At 40.4% G+C, this 16359-nt stretch overlaps 1 protein-coding gene and 1 long non-coding RNA gene across 4 annotated transcripts in view; both read left to right on the plus strand.

Moving 5' to 3' along the window:
• The window catches only part of SPATA45 (spermatogenesis associated 45), a 30933-nt gene extending 20443 nt beyond the window's left edge, over nucleotides 1–10490 (plus strand). The window contains exons 1-3 of one of the 3 annotated variants that reach the window (XM_023247259.2): nucleotides 5–144; nucleotides 4056–4370; nucleotides 10425–10490. In XM_023247259.2, the coding sequence (XP_023103027.1) occupies nucleotides 4094–4370; nucleotides 10425–10444 (297 nt within the window). In that variant the 5' untranslated portion in view covers nucleotides 5–144; nucleotides 4056–4093 and the 3' untranslated portion in view covers nucleotides 10445–10490. Of the gene's footprint in view, nucleotides 1–4; nucleotides 145–4055; nucleotides 4371–10424 lie in introns of those variants that run through there. The other 2 variants (XM_023247260.2, XM_019821834.2) reach the window with 2 other exon arrangements.
• Nucleotides 10491–10721: 231 nt separating this feature from the next.
• On the plus strand, nucleotides 10722–13259 carry LOC111558390. Its single transcript, XR_002739258.2, has 2 exons — nucleotides 10722–12145; nucleotides 12288–13259. It is a non-coding gene; the product is annotated as an uncharacterized LOC111558390 (long non-coding RNA).
• Nucleotides 13260–16359: the final 3100 nt, after the last annotated feature.

Below are 16359 nucleotides of genomic sequence, written 5' to 3' on the forward strand. Positions count from 1 at the left end.
CGAAACTTCTCTTAATTAGGGTTCTATGAATAGAACAAAGTTGGAATGGCTTAGCTCATAATGTCCCATCACCAAGGTAATATCTCAGTGGGCTGATCCAAACCAGTGGACTTCAAATAGGCTTTGGGTTGCTGTACATTAAAGGTAATTTATAATAACATACCTGTAGAAACAGGAGTATATTTTCTACATCTATGCAGTTGATTCTTGTTTTTGCAGTAGTCATGTTCTATAAAGTGGCCCCAAGTATTGAGTTAACAAATACTCAGTCAATTGCTCTTAGGGGAAATACAGGGATAGGTCCTTGTGAGTCTCTGGTAATAAGATTTTTGTCAACCAATCAACATATAACCTTATTTCATGTATGTATCTGTATGTATAATTATTTAATACATACTTTTGATTCATTAACATTGAACTCACAACCCACAGCACTATACATGCTTGAACAAAGCTTATCTAACACACATAAGGCACATTACAGCCTTCTTGCTGCTTAGGAGCACTAGCCAGCACTTTAGCACTATACTTGGGGAGCATTCTAAAAAAAAAAGAAAAACAAATAAACAAAAAACCCTAGTAATACTAAACAGATCAGGAAAAGGACACTTGTTTATAGGATGAAAGCTGAATCAAGAAGGCGGAGTTCCCCTTGTTTGACCTTAGCTGGGAATATGCACATCAAGGAGACTCAGATTTTTGCTACTCTGTGCATTTCTGGGAATGACTATTAAAATGCCACAAGTATTGATTCTGAGATAACAAATAAGTGTTTATGAGTAGGCAAATTTGCAAAGATGGAATTCATGAATAATGAGGATGTACTGTATATACATGCTTAATATTTTAAAAGTCCTTTATTTTTTATTTTTGGTGGTTTTTTTTGCCTATTTGTATTTATTTATTTCAAAGTTTTATTTAAATTCTAGTTAGTTAACATATAGTGTAATATTGGTTTCAGGAGTAGAATTTAGTGATTCATCGCTTACATATAACACCCAGTACTCCATAACAAGTGCCCTCCTTAATACCCATCACCCACCCACCAACCCTTGGTTTGTTCTCTATCACTAAGAGTCTTTTATGGTTTGTTTCCCTCTCTCTCTTTCTCTCTGTTTTTCTTTTCCCTTCCCATATGTTAATCTGTTTTGTTTCTTAAATTCCACATATGAGTCAAGTCATATGATATTTGTCTTTCTCTGCCTGTCTCGTTTCAATGAGCATAGTACACTCAAGCTCCATCCATGTCATTGCAAATGGCAAAATTTCATTCTTTTTGATGGCTGAGTAATATTTCATTATAAATATATATACCACATCTTCTTTATCAATTCATCAGTTGATGGACATTTGGGCTGTTTCCATAGTTTGGCTATTGTTGGTAATAAGGCTGTAAGTATCAAGGTACACACACACGTGTGTGTGTGTGTGTGTGTGTGTGTGTGTGTGTGTGTGTGTGTTTTGATTTTTAAAAAGTAATCTCTACACCCAACATGGGGTTCAAACTTCCAAACTGAGACCAAGAGTCACATGCTCTACCAACTGAGTCAGCGAGGTGCCACTCAAAGCTCTTTAAAAAGTCATGTTTTTTTTAATTTTTAAAAAATTTTTATTTATTTTTGAGAGAGAGAGACACACACACACAGCACAAGAGGGGGAGGGGCAGAGAGAGAGGGAGACACAGAATTTGAAGCAGGCTCCAGGCTCTGAGCTGTCAGTGCACAGCCCGATGCAGGGCTCGAACTCACAAACCGTGAGATCATGACCTGAGCTGAAGTTGGATGTTTAACCAACTGAGTCACCCAGGTGCCCCTAAAAAGTCATATGTTATACACCTTATTTATCTCCACTTAAGAGACTGTAAAACTGGGTGAAGTAACCATAGAAACCATCCTGTTACTATGTCATACACAGAGTCAGTTTCATAGGCATGTGACCTCTTCACTAACACAAGGCCCCCATGTTCAAAAGGGCCCATGAATTTTCAACACAGGGCCCTGCAATTTCATTTTTCACTGGGCCCCACAAATTATGTAGCTGGTTCTGGCTGCATGGCAAGTAAACAGATTAATAACTGGAGGGACAAACAAACAAACCCAAATGAAAAAATACTGTACATCCAGCTGAACAAATCCCACTGTGCCTGATATATTAAAGTTACCATTTATTGAGGATTGGCTATATTAGGCTCTTGTATGTATTAAGTTATTTAATCCTTATGACACTCTGTGAGTTGGGTATTATTTCCACTTAACATACAAGGAGAGGCACCTGGAGACTCAGGGGTTAAGCTTCCAACTCTTGATTTCTGTTCAGGTCACGATCTCACGGGTTCGTGAATTCTAGCCCCACATCTGGCTCTGCACTGACAGCACGGAGCCTACTTGGGATCTCTCCCTCTCTGCCCCTCCTCTGCTCACTCTATCTCTCTCTCCAAGATAAATAAATAAACATTAAAAAACTAAAAGCAAAAAACAAAAAGCAAAACAAGGAAACTGAGTGCCCAGAGAAGGTAACTTAACTGTAGTCATACAGTTAGCGTAGCTTGAATAGGGACCAATTCGGACTCAAAACTTCATGCTCTTGCTGTTAGACTCTTACTGTGTCTAATTTTAGTTGGCTCCAGTTTCCAGGTAATTTGTAATGAGAATTTAAATTTTGTGATCTCCTCAGTGAGCTTTTAACTAACACGTCTAGATTTCATTTGCAGTGAACATATATAATGGGCTTTTAGCAGAATATAAATTCAGCTCGAAAGTACATAAGAGACAATTACCTTGTTTTCCTTTCTTTTTCTTTAGTCATGTCCCAATTTGATTTCATTTGTACATCTCCTAGGCGGATAAACAATCAAAGTGTTAGAGGAGTTATAATTTAAGAAGTTTAAATTCTGATCACCCTCACTTTCTCTGAAATTAATGTTCAGTTAATTCAAGTTGAAAATACTAACCACCTCTAAGTAATTAGTCCATTTACAAACTTGGCTAATACTTTAAATATTTTAAACTTCTTTCATAAATTTAACATATTTGATTTTTTAAGTACTTCACATGCCTGAAAAGACAAATTTATAGCCCTAACAAGCAAATTCTTCCTAAATACTTAACAACACTTTAGTTTTTAAGTTCATGTCCTGCCATAGCCAATTTAATGTCTTTTTTCTGTACTTTTTAAAATAAATATTGATTTATTTTGAGAGTAGGAGAAAGAGAGAGAGAGAGAATGAGCAGGGAAGGGGCAGAAGGAGAAGGAGAGAGAGAAAATCTTTAGCACGTTCCATGCCCAGTGCAGAGCCTAACACAGGGCTGAATCTCACAACCCTGAGCTGAAATTAAGAGTCAGATGCTTAACTGACTGAACCACCCAGGCACCCCTGTACTTTTTTTTTTTTAATGTTTATTTATTCTTGGGAGAGAGAGAGCACAAGCAGGGGAGGTGCAGAGAAGAGGGAGACACAGAATGTGAAGCAGGGTCCAGGCTCTGAGTTGTCAGCAAAGAACCCGACACAGGGCTCGAACCCATGAACCACGAGATTATGACCTAAGCCAAAGTTGGACACTTAACCGACTGAGCCACCCAGGGCCCCATCCCCGCACTTTTTATAATAAAATCCCTTTAGATATTTATTGGGAAAGAAACATCCAAAATGTTAATTTCATTGTCTCTAGACAATGATCAAGAGTGATTTTTACCTTATCTACTTTATGCTTTTCTGTATTTTCTTAATTGTCTACAATGACTATGTATTATTTTTATAATCAAAAGAAACAATGAGAGTTCCTAAAAGCAAGAATCAATACATAGTATCAATTTCAAAAACAAAATATCTTTTCTTACTACAATCCTCTTTTTATGATTTTTTTTTTCCTCCGAAGAACCATCAAAAAACAAAAAGACCTTAGGAAACAATAATACAAATGGAGTGAGATGTGGGGTCAGGGGCACAGTGGTGGTGGTATTTTACAGGAGGAGAAGAAAGAACTGGTAAAAACCTGATGGTGAATACTGGCTGCTAGGTCAAGCAGCAACTGATTGTATTTTTTCATTTGTTTCAGGATACTAAGAATCACTTGACGATTAGTTTGTCACCATAATGACCTCTAAAAACAGAACCAATGAAATCATTAAAAAACTTAAAGCTAGCAAAAAACATCTCCTGGAGGCGATAAACGAAAAGCGTGACTCCAACTGCTTTGTGGAAAGAAGCAATCAAGTCAGTTTATTGAGAGTTCAAAAGAGGCATTTCAGTGGTGCCCACCAGTCCTTTACTCACACCCAAATCAAAGAACCCGTTCCTGACAGTGGCAGGAGCTCCTGGGTCACACTGAGTCTCCTTGTTCACACCGAGAAAAAGCACTTTCCTGCAAAAAGTAAGTTGTTATGTATGGTAGGATTCCATCCCCAACTGACAGGAGGGATTTATATATAAACTTGAGGAGAATTTCGGGGGTTGAGAGAGGTTCAGTAAGTATCGTTCTGGGACAGTTTAAAGGAGGTCTGTCTGAGGTGAAAAGCATCAGTAAACTAGGTTAGTGGATGTAAGATCTGCTGTAGACCAGAGATTTTCTTTTTCTTGTGCTTCCAGAATCCTGAGCTCCACCTCTCGACTGACTCATTCCGTAGGCCCTCCTTTGGTCCTAGAATCCGTGTTTTCATCAGGCTAAGGGAATTTTGATGCTGAAGGCCTGAGAACCATATTTTGAGAGAAGTTGTTATAGATAATTATGATAGCCCACAAAAGCTCCAGAGACTACCTATCTCACCAATTTGTTGCCTGTGCAAAAATTTCATGTACAAAATTGAGATACAATGGAAATGATTTTGATGACAAATATCAAACAAAAAGCCCTGATTAACAATAGTACAATGTGGAGGGAGGTTGGTGTGGGGGTTGATGGTGGTGGTAGTATTATTTCACAAGAGGAGGAAGAGAAAGAGTAACCATTCTTGATTGTGAATACTTGTTTCCAAGTCAAGACAAGCAACTGATGGCATTTTTTTCATGTTAAAAAAAAAATAAAGTAGAGTGTAATTGTATTAAATACAAACAACATGCGATTAAGTTAGATCTGCAACAAGAAAAATCAGTATTTTGGAGATTTAACTTCTTTGATGAGGGGGTTGTGACTTTACATTTACCCCCATGCTCTTGGTAAGTGGTGTGAAGAGGGTGATACAGTGTGGCATTGAAAACTGACATTCTTGGGGTGCCTGGGTGGCTCAGCTGGTTAAATAAACATCTGGCTTCAGCTCAGGTCATGATCTCGCAGTTCGTGTGTTCGAGCCCCGCGTCGGGCTCTATGCTGACAGCTCAGAGCCTGGAGCCTGCTTCAGATTCTGTGTCTCCCTCTCTCTGCCCCTCCCCCACTTGTGCTCTCTCTCTCAAAAATAAATAAAAACATTAAAAAATTAAAAAAAAAAAAGAAAACTGAGATCCTCCACTGTGCTTTAAAGTTAATCTGTAACAGCCATGTGTTAATTTTACTCAAAAAATAACTCTTTACAAGGGCCTTTAGTGTTCCTAATTCTAAGTGGATCTGCATAATCTTTTATTCTGCTTGAATTACTCAGTAGTAGGTGAGTTAAACCACATAGAGTTGGTTAGGCTCACAAGCTTAATAGTGGAGGGTAATATCCACCTTCTATAACAAACACAGTTTAACATTTTACACGAATACACATGGTTTTCTACAAAACAGGGTCTAACAAATATAATTTCCATAACCAATATTAATGATACCGAAGTTATAAGCCAATAATTCTGGAACATTAAATCTTGCAGAAAAGCTCTTTGTTCTTTTAAATAAACAGGCTTAAATAGAAATTCAACTTTATGATGACAAGATACAGAATAAGCATGGACTTAATTGAAATGTTCTGGTAATTAGCATGTAAATGCATGCTTTTTCTTTTTTAGTCTAAACTATTAATTCTTAAATGGTGGTGTGGGAACCACTGAGTATTCAGGTCTTTTCAGGAACCCACAGGGTCAAAGTTTTCATGAGGATGCTGAGATATTATTTGCCTTTTTTACTCTCATGGGAGTACATTGGAGTTTTCCAGAAGCAATGTGATGTGCAATCACATCATTCTTCTGACCATTAAATGGAATGTGGGCTTGTATTCTTAATTTTAATTTTTTTTTCCTCAGTTTACATTTCTTTTTTTTTTATTTTTTTTTAACGTTTATTATTATTTATTTTTGAGACAGAGAGAGACAGAGCATGAACAGGGGCAGAGAGAGAGGGAGACACAGAATCTGAAACAGGCTCCAGGCTCTGAGCTGTCAGCACAGAGCCCGACGCGGGGCTCGAACTCACGGACCGTGAGATCATGACCTGAGCTGAAGTCGGACGCTTAACCGACCAAGCCACCCAGGCGCCCCTCAGTTTACATTTTTTTTTTTTAATTTTTTTTTTCAACGTTTATTTATTTTTTTGGGACAGAGAGAGACAGAGCATGAACGGGGGAGGGGCAGAGAGAGAGGGAGACACAGAATCGGAAACAGGCTCCAGGCTCTGAGCCATCAGCCCAGAGCCCGACGCGGGGCTCGAACTCACGGACCGCGAGATCGTGACCTGGCTGAAGTCGGACGCTCAACCAACTGCGCCACCCAGGCGCCCCAACATTTCTAATGTAACTATTGAGAGGTACAACACCCATGAACAAAACCTTGATAAAGTCTTCAATAATTTGTAGGAATATAATGGATCTTGAGACCAAAAAGGTTGAGAAACACTTGTTTGAACAACTGGTAGGTAATTACTGACCCGGTGCTGTTTATTCTCAAGTTTATTAGAATTTTTTCCCATGGTTTTCTCATTAATCTCTAATTAAAAATCAAGGTCTTTGGCTTCAACTTTAATTTTCGTCAAGGATAAATAAGAGATATTGGGGCTTATTTATTTTTTATTTCCACAAGTAGAAAGTGCATGGATATAGAGAAGGGTGCTAACATTTTTTTGAGTGTATACTTTATTCTGAATACTGTTAAGGTTTGAAAAGGTCAACAATAAGACCCTTCTGTTCCTGAGTTTATATCAATTGACAGATAGATGGAGGTTAAAATGTTGGCTTTGTTACTGGAAAACTATTTATATTGGAGAAATTGGCTTAAAAGCAGTGAACGGTGAACTCACCCCAGAGAGAACTTGCCCCATTCCAAACCAAAAGTTTGGCCCTACCACACTGAACTGAGAACACAGATAGATATCAGAGAGTACCCCCTCCCCCAGGAAGCCAACAGATGCAAAGAGGAAATCCTCGTTTGTAAAATAAGGAGATGGGACATTACTTATAAAACATGATGAACATATTACTCCAGCAAACCATTCACAAATATGTACTCAATTACATGATAATACCATTAACTGTAAAATAACATCCTTTTTAGATAAGACTACCTGCTTCTGATCAACTACACTTAGTTTTTAGGTGATCTCAACGCGACAGTTTGCTGGTCTTCAACCTGTTACAGGACTTAAAAATACCATCCTAATTCTGATGACTCCCACATTTCTATTTCTGGCCTTGACCTTTCTCCTGAGTTTGAAACGCATCCAGGAGGACTTCCACCTCTACTTGGTATCTCAAATTTACCATTGCCGAAAAGAATTCCTATCCTCCGCCCCCAAACATACATACTCACCCCTTCCCCCTCCTCATTTCAGAAAATGGTCAAAAATCTAGGATTTTTGTGTCAGATATCTAGGAGAGTGTCAGAGTCTGACACTCTTCTTTGTCCCACATTCCACATCCAATCTGTCTGGAAGTCCTATCAATTGTTCCTTCAAAATCAGTCCTGAATCTGACCACTATCACCCTAATCATCTCTCTCCCAAAGTACAGCCAGCCAGCTGTCCTCCCACCTCTGTGCTTGCTGCCTCCCACACTTCTTTACACAACAGCCTGAGTGATCTTTTTAAAACATGTATTAGATACATTATTCATTGCTCAAAACTGGTCTATAGTCTCACAGCACGCTTAGGTGAAATCCACACACCTTCTCCTGTGCTTATAGGCTCTCAATGAACAAGCCCCTAATTATCTTTTCATCCTTATCTCTCCACTGTCCCTGGCCTCATTTCACGTAACTACCCTGGCTTTCTTCCTGTTCCTGGTCCATAACATTCTGGTTCCCATCTCAGGGACTTGGCACATGCCGTTACCTCTGCCTGGAGTTCTCTCTCTTTCCCTCACTTTATTCAGATTTTGTTCAAAATCCAATTAATCAGAAACTATCCTATATAAATAGAACTCTCCAATATCCTGGGGCACCTGGGTGGCTCAGTCAGTTAAGCTTCTGACTGTGGCTCAGGTCACAATATCCCAGTTCAGGAATTTGAGCCTCACATTAGGCTCTCTGCTGTCAACACAAGAGTCCGCTTTGGGTCCTCTGTCCCCCTCTCTCTCTGCTCCTCCCCTGCTCATTCTCTCTCTCTCAAATTAAAAAAAAAAAAACACTTTTAAAGAACTCTCCAATATCCTGCAATACCATACCTGGCTTTCTTTTCCTCTGCAGGGTTAAGCAGAGATGATGTCTGTTTTTTCACTGCTTTGTCCATTCTATTCCAAGAATGGTGTCAGACATAAATTAGGCACATAGAAAATATTCATTTGGTAGTTGAATAAATATTAGGACATAGTATGTATTTTTCCAGAAATAATGGTAAATCTTACCTCATTCCTCTTGAGACCCATAGTCGTGCCCTTGGGCAATAGCTCACAAATTTAGAGTCTCCCGGGGCACATTTGTTGCTGTAGAATAATCTTTAGAAATGGAAGAGGATAATAAGAAGGTATGTTTTGCTGGACCTGTACAATAATTAAAATTTTTTAATGTTTTATTTTAATTTTGAGAGAGAGAGAGAGAGAGAGAGAGAGAGAGAGAGAGAGACAGAGCATGAGTGGGGGAGGGGCAGAGAGAGAGGGAGACACAGAATCTGAAGCAGACTCCGAGCTGTCAGCACAGAGCCTGACGTGATGCTCGAACCCATGAACCGCGACATCATGACCTGAGCTAAAGTCAGATGCTTAGGCAACTGAGCCACCCAGGCGCCCCAGGATGTATACAGTAAGAATTAGAAAGCACTTTACTCTTTTCCTTTATACATACCTGTGTTAGAGGAAGAAACACATTCATTCAGCAAATTTTTAGGAGTATCTACTTTCTGTCAGGCACTACTCTATGTGCTTGGCAATACAGTGATAGAGAAAACCTCTGCCTTATAAAACAGATTTCAGTAGGTATTTGAGTGGATAGATGCACGTATTATAAGTGGGTAAGTGCTATGGGGAAACATAAAGCAGGAGGATGGAAAGTGCTAGGGAAGGGATGCATGGGCTCCCAGAGCATGGGGTTGGCATCCGGGGCACGTGGGACAACCCAGAACTCCTGACTTCTTTGTTTCCCCTTTGTTTTTATTTTGTTATTCTTATTATTTTCATCGTGCTAAGTGTGCTTTTTCATCCCCATCACCTATTTGACCCATCCCCCACTCACCTCCCAGCTGGTAACCGTCAGTTTGTTCTTTACAGTGAAGAGTCTGTTTCTTGGTTTCTCTCTCTCTCAGAACTCCTGGCTTCTGGAGGTAGCCAAAGTAAACAGGGAAAAGGAACAGAATGAGATTGGTCTTAATGGTCTCAAGCGGTGGTCAGGCCATGAGTGTTAAGGATGAGAAGTGTTGGGGATTTTGCTAAGAGCACTTGGGACTTCTGGAGACTCCTCTTTGCTTCTATCAATAGTGAATGATAGACCAGGGAATGAGTTTTCTTAGCCAGAGATCTCCAAACTCTCTTCAGTCTTCTAGTTGGAGATGTGGAGGCCGAAAGAGGGACAGTCTTACGTAAACACACAAGCCTTCAAAACAGAAGATGCAGGTATTTTGGTTCAGGCTGTTATAACCAGTTACAACAGACAGGGTGGCTTAAACAGCAAACGTTCATTTCTCACAGTTCTGGAGGCTGGAAGCCTGATTTTGGGATGCCAGCACAGTGGGGTTCTTGACAAATGCCCTCTCTCTGGCTCACGGCGGGCTGTTTTCTTGCTGTGTTGTCACATGGCAGAAGGAGCTAGCTGGCTCTTTGATTTCTACTTCTAAGAGCGCTAATCCGATTTATGAGGACTCCACTCATGTGATTTAATTACCTCCCAAAGCCCCCATGTCTTGACTCCATCACATTGTGATTAGGGCTTCAATATAGGAATTTGGGCAGGAGGACACAGACATTCAGTACATTGCATTTGGATTCAAGTTCTGCTTCTGCCATTGGCTAGTCTCACGCTTTTAGTCACTTAGTGTTTCTAAGCCTTACTTTTTTTACCTGTGAAGCAGTACTCATCCTGTCTGCCCTCAGGGTTATTTTGGAACTATAAAATGTAGTGTACATGGTATAACAAATACTTCTGATTTTTTATTTTTCAGATAATGCCATATTTGGATAAAGTGCATCTCCAGAGACACACAGAAATACAACCTCTTTGATCCTTCTTCAATGTCTGTCTTATTTACAAACATTAATTATAAAAGAAACAAAAAATCATTAATCAGATCACCAAGAAAACATTTTATTGTCACATAAAACACATATATATTTTTAAAAATTTTTTAAATGTTTATTTCTGAAAGAGAGAGAGACAGAGCATGGGTGGGGGAGGGGCAGAGAGAGAGGGAGGCACAGAATCTGAAGCAGGCTCCAGGCTCCGAGCTGTCAGCACAGAGCCTGATGTGGGGCTTGAACTCACAGTCTGTGAGATCATGACCTGAGCAAAGTGGACGCCCCCCAACCACCTGAGCCACCAAGCACTCCACATAAAACATATTTTTATTCATTCCATCCCATTATTTAGACTTAGATGTTTTGAAGAGGTTTTAAGTGATTAAAGATAGTTTCAAAGGTGAAGGTAGTTTACAGTGATCTTCTCTTTTAAATTTTTAGAAGTGTATTTATTATCTAAGTAATCTCTACACCTAACATGGGACTCAAACCCATGACCCAAGATCAAGAGTCGCATGCTCTTCCAACTGAGCCAGCCAGGCGCCCCTAACCTAAAATGTTTAAATAGTTTGTTTCTGAAATTAGTAGCATATGTTGACCAATTCTACTAATCAAGTTGAAGGCTAAAGTCAATGCTTGCTTCTATTGCTAAATCGCATTAACTTACTCTGTTAAAGGTACCATTTTGGTAATTTGAATAAGTACCTACTTGAGAAGGTAATATTAAGTACCTATAGAGAATTTGTCCTATTTCATTGCCCATCCCCAAAGTGGGCATTGCTAGAGTCATCTCGTGGCCAAATCCTATTTGGCTACTGTCACCTTTGTGTCATTATTTCCTGCATAGCAGACTAATTTTTAAATTTTAACCTGCCTTGTGTTCCTTGTGGTAGTTTGAGGTAACAGCCTGTTCTATTCTATTTGGTAAGCCAAGCACTGCCTGGCTTCTTGGCATTTGTCTCTACACCAGTGAAATATTCACCTTGTATTTGGTGGCCCTTTGCCTCCACAGAAAGCTCAGATTCATAAGCCAAGGCGTTTTAATATTGGAAGGGATATGGATCCTACTGGCCTAAATCCTACCTCAGCTAGGGCTACGCAAGGGTGCAGCGGACAGGATTCATTACCTCTGAGAGTGCAGTAAAAAGCCAGACTCAAAACTAATTTTTTGCTTCTCAAAAAGCAAACACCTAGTGTCACGAGCTATGAAGGGTTGGCCTACCAAGCTTCATGAGCGTTGACAGAGGACAGAAGACTCCTGGCTCTGAGGCAAAAGACTCTATTACGCAGAGCACAGCAAGTAGCACAAGCCTCATGTTTAGGTTGGTCCCCCCTTGCGCTTCCCCACCCCCTTCAAGGCGATGGGAAACTGTTCAGATAATGCCACACACAGAGGTGTTGCCTCACACCCAAGGACCCCTGCGTTTAAGAAACCCAACCTTTATTATACTGCACGGTAAATAAACCTGCCCTCTGTTACAGTGAGAGACATTATTTCTGTCATCCAAGGTCCTTGACTACAAACATCCTTGAAGAGATAGTCTAGAACAAAAGCTATCAGTGCCTCTGCTCCCAACACATGCAGAAATGTGAGAGACCTATGGAGAATTATCTCCCAGCACCTAGCAGCCCAAATAAAGACCATCAGGTAAAACATTGTTCCTTGGGTCCAATCTAAGATGAATCCTGGGGAATAAACACATAGTAAAGGAGTGTCAGGTTATGAATTATACAATTAACAACCTTTCTAACCTCATTCCTCTGTCATCCTGTCCTACCTTCTCTCCTAGGCACCTCTGGTTTTAAGGAATTATTAGTGGTTCTTTGCTTTATTCTGTTGTCTCTCCTTCACCTGATTCCTGGAATCACCACTGTCTCCTGGAAGCCATCCCTACCCCAGCCTCTTTCCCTAATAGGTGTTTCCACAGCCTCCTCCTCTATACACCCTCTATACAACAGCCAAGGGCTAAAACCAGAAACCAAAATGTCACAAGACCATATGTATCTTGGACTCTGAACCTACCTGAAATCACAAGAAGTCCAGCCACCTCCTCTTCCCCCTCCCAGGAATGTTTCATATCTGTTGATGCACGTGTTCCCTAATAAACATGTGGGGACCAGCATTTTCCTCCTTTTCTCCTCTGGCTCCCTGTAGAGCTGTCTGCAGATTCTCCCTCTGACTCTCCCTCTCTCTCTTCCTCTCGAGAGAAGTCAAGAAGTTTCCAAGTCAAGGCCACTAATGTTTGTGCAGGAAGTCTTCCTGTGGCACCTCCAAGACTCCAGAAAAGACATTGGTATGGCCCACTATTGCTGTTGAAGCTGCTATTGGGGTTCAGAATGAGTTGTCCTAAGATGTGCCATTTTGGCACATAGATTATCCTGAGCTGAAAACCATCAAGGCCCAAAAGACTCAAGAAGAAACTTTGACCCTCCCCCTAACTGCCTGAAAGAATTTAGACAGATGACCTGCTCCAGGAAGAGAGCTATCACCATCAATAACTACTGTGTAATATGAACTAGGTTTGGAAGAGGGAGGAACCTAGAAAAGTCTGCTACAATTCCTCTTTGTGTCTCATTATTTCTGTATGGCCCAATTCATCTTCCCGTGAATTGCTTTCCTTGTCTTTGAAGTCCCAGTCCCCCACCCCTTTCTCCTTAGTATAGGATGAACATATATACCTCATTTTGCTGGTCTTTGGAATCTCTCATGTTTATGTGGATTCCCTGTACATACATAATTAAATTTGATATTCTCCTATTAATCTGTCTCATGTCAATTTGATTCTTAGACCAGCCAGAAGAATCTTGAAGGGTACAATAAAATTCTTGCATCCCAACACTGCCAACATCCAATGCCTCTTCCCTGGAGAGGGTCTTGCAGGCCACAGTAAGGGAGCTACATCTCTCTTCTGGCACTGCAGATGCGTCCAAAGAGAGGGGCCAGGCAGAACCAGAAGCCAGGCAGCACCAACCAGGACTCTCAGCTAAATAAGACCTCAGAACAAGAAGGGTTGGATGGTGAACCCAGGGAATGAAGAGGTGTGGGTGGACAGGTTTGAGGACACTCAGTTATGAAAATATTGCCCAAACCTTCACTCTTCTTTCTACAGTGTGAACAACTCCACTTACAGTGCCAGAGGAGAAGCAGAGACTAGAGAATCCAAGGAAGTTTCCCTGGGGGTTTTAGTGGAAAATTTCTTTTAAATCATTCCTCTTTTACTGCAGGCACCTCTTCCTCATGCATAAGTTTGTGGAGCTGTTCTAGAGAAAAATATGAATGACAGATATCACACTGGAGTTTGAATCACCCAAAAAATGGGGGCACTTGAGTGGCTCAATTCGTTAAATGTCCGACTTCAGCTCAGGTCATGATCTCACGGTTCATGAGTTCAAGCCCCACATCAGACTCTCGGCTGTCAACGGGGAGCCTGCTTCAGTCTCTCGGTGCCCCTCCCCTGCTCGCTCTCTCACTCTCTCTCTCTCTCAAATGAATAACATTAAAACAAACAAACAAAAAAAGAATCACCCAAAATTTGAGTCGTGGGACTCAACTCTCTTTTTGCCTTGAGCACAGGGTGAGTAATATCATCTGATTTTCTATTTCAAGAACTGATTTCAAGGATGAACTGATGCATCCCCCTTTTAAATGTTATCTTCCCCTCAAATGAAACAAACTGAGCATCACATTTGTCACGCTATATTCACACAGGCCATTGAAAAGTGAGTCGTCCTTGCTTTAGAGACTTCACATTGGCTCCTCTCTGCCTGGGAAGTTCTTTCCCCATTCTTCTCAGATCTGGCCCCTTGTCACCTTCAGCAACTCAACTAGCATGTCGCCGCCTCAGAGGCGTCAACTAAAGTAGAAAGAACTCTGTTATGCAACTATATGTTACTAAGCAGACAAAAATAAGTCATGGAACATGTTCTATAAGTTCGTGAATTCCTTGCCCTTGCCTTACTACTCAAAGTGTGGTCCGTAGGCCAGCAGCACCAGTAACATCTGGAAGTTTTTTGAAATACAAAATCTCAGGTGTAGGGGAGAAAAACTTTCCTTTCTTCCTTTCTAGGTACTTTGGCTGGCTTAATAATTAAATGACATATTAATCAATTAATTATTAACAATATTTAGGAACATTAATAAACAATATTAATACTATTGATCTATTTACTAAATAGATTATTGTTTATCCACGAAATTATTTTTTATTAAATAATTATTAAACTATGTATTAGATAATTGATATTATTAATCAGTTTATTATTAATAATTAATATAATTATGAATTAAGACAGGTTAACAGGAGAGAAACACATTTAATTTCATATGGGAGTTCACAAAAATGTGAAACTCAAGGGAAGTGAGCGAAGCAGTCAGTGTGTATACCTTTATACCAGATACAAGAAATTTGTGAGGAATTGACAAGACAAGTCTGGGCTTGGGGTAGTAAATTGGTGAAGGAAAAACAAGTGCTGTTTATACAGCCTCTCTGTGCTGCATTCCCAGGCTCTGGTGATAAGGAGTTCTCTTTACCCGCTGGTACAGGAGGGTACCTTTCACACAGGAGACTGACTTCCTGCTTGCAGGGGGACACAGGGGGCTCAGAGTGTCCTTCCTGCACCACTGCATCGTAAGTCACTTGAACTCAAAATAACCCAAATAATCGATCTTGCAGAGTGGCATATTTTAGGGGGCCTGCCCTAGACGCCATCACCCCAGCTCTCCTGAAATGGAATCTGTCCTTTAACCAGATCCTCAGTTGACTTCTATATACATTCAAGTTTGAAAAGCACTGCAGTTTAAGGCACGCCCACAAATGCCTTTCTTGGAGTCACTCCACTTTTTAGCACCTGGCTCTCAACTTTGGCTGCACCTCAGAAGCATCTAGTGAGCTTTTCAAAAATTCATTTCCCTAGACCTTGATTCCAGCACTTGTCACTTAAATGACCTGGGTCATGGGAACTTTTTAAAAGCCCCTCTGCCAGGCAGGAATGAGAACCACCAGTGTAGCTGGGACTGAGTGAGACTTGCAGTTAAATTCAGGTGACAGGATCCTCTTTAGAGGCTGAATTCCAGACTAGAAGAAATCCCAGGCCTCAGGCATCATTCTGAAAAGTATAGGCCAGGGGTCAGCAAACCATTTTCTGTAAAAGGTTAAAAGGTATTTTAGTCTTTACATCCATGTGATCGCTGATGCAACTACCCAATTCTGTCGCTGTAGAATGAACACAGACATTGGAAATGAGTGAGCGTGTAACTGGGTTTCAGTAAATCTTTATGGACACTGAAATCTGAATTTCATATAATATTCACATATTATGAAATATTATTCTTTTGATTTTTTCAGCCATTTAAAAATCTAACTCATGCAATAATTGTATATCTAGCTAATCCAAATATCTGAGCCTCACTTATTTCACCAATGAAAAGTTTTCTCTCTATATTTAAAATTTTTTTTAATGTTTATTTTTGAGAAAGAGAGAGAGAGAGAGAGAGAGAGAGAGACAGAACATGAGTGGGAGAGGGGTAGAGAGAGGGGGAGACACAGAATCCGAAGCAGGCTCCAGACTCTGAGCTGTCAGCACAGAGCCCGATGCGGGGCTCGAACTCACAAAACTGCTAGATCGTGACCTGAGCCTAAGTCGGATGCTTAACCAACTGAGCCATCCAGACACACCTATAGTTTTTAAACTTTTAGATATTTCAATGACAATTCTGGACTCCTTACCTTCTATTCATAATAAATACCTCCAGTTGGGCCCAAGATAAGAAAGTCAGAAGAAGCGGATGAAAATGGATTTACATGTAGAATTCCACTATAGGGAGCTACTGATTTCAGAAGGTACCTGTTAAGATGGACTTGA

This window comes from Felis catus, chromosome F1 (genome assembly GCF_018350175.1).
Source record: "Felis catus isolate Fca126 chromosome F1, F.catus_Fca126_mat1.0, whole genome shotgun sequence".
In the NCBI taxonomy this organism is placed as follows: Eukaryota; Metazoa; Chordata; class Mammalia; order Carnivora; family Felidae; genus Felis; species Felis catus.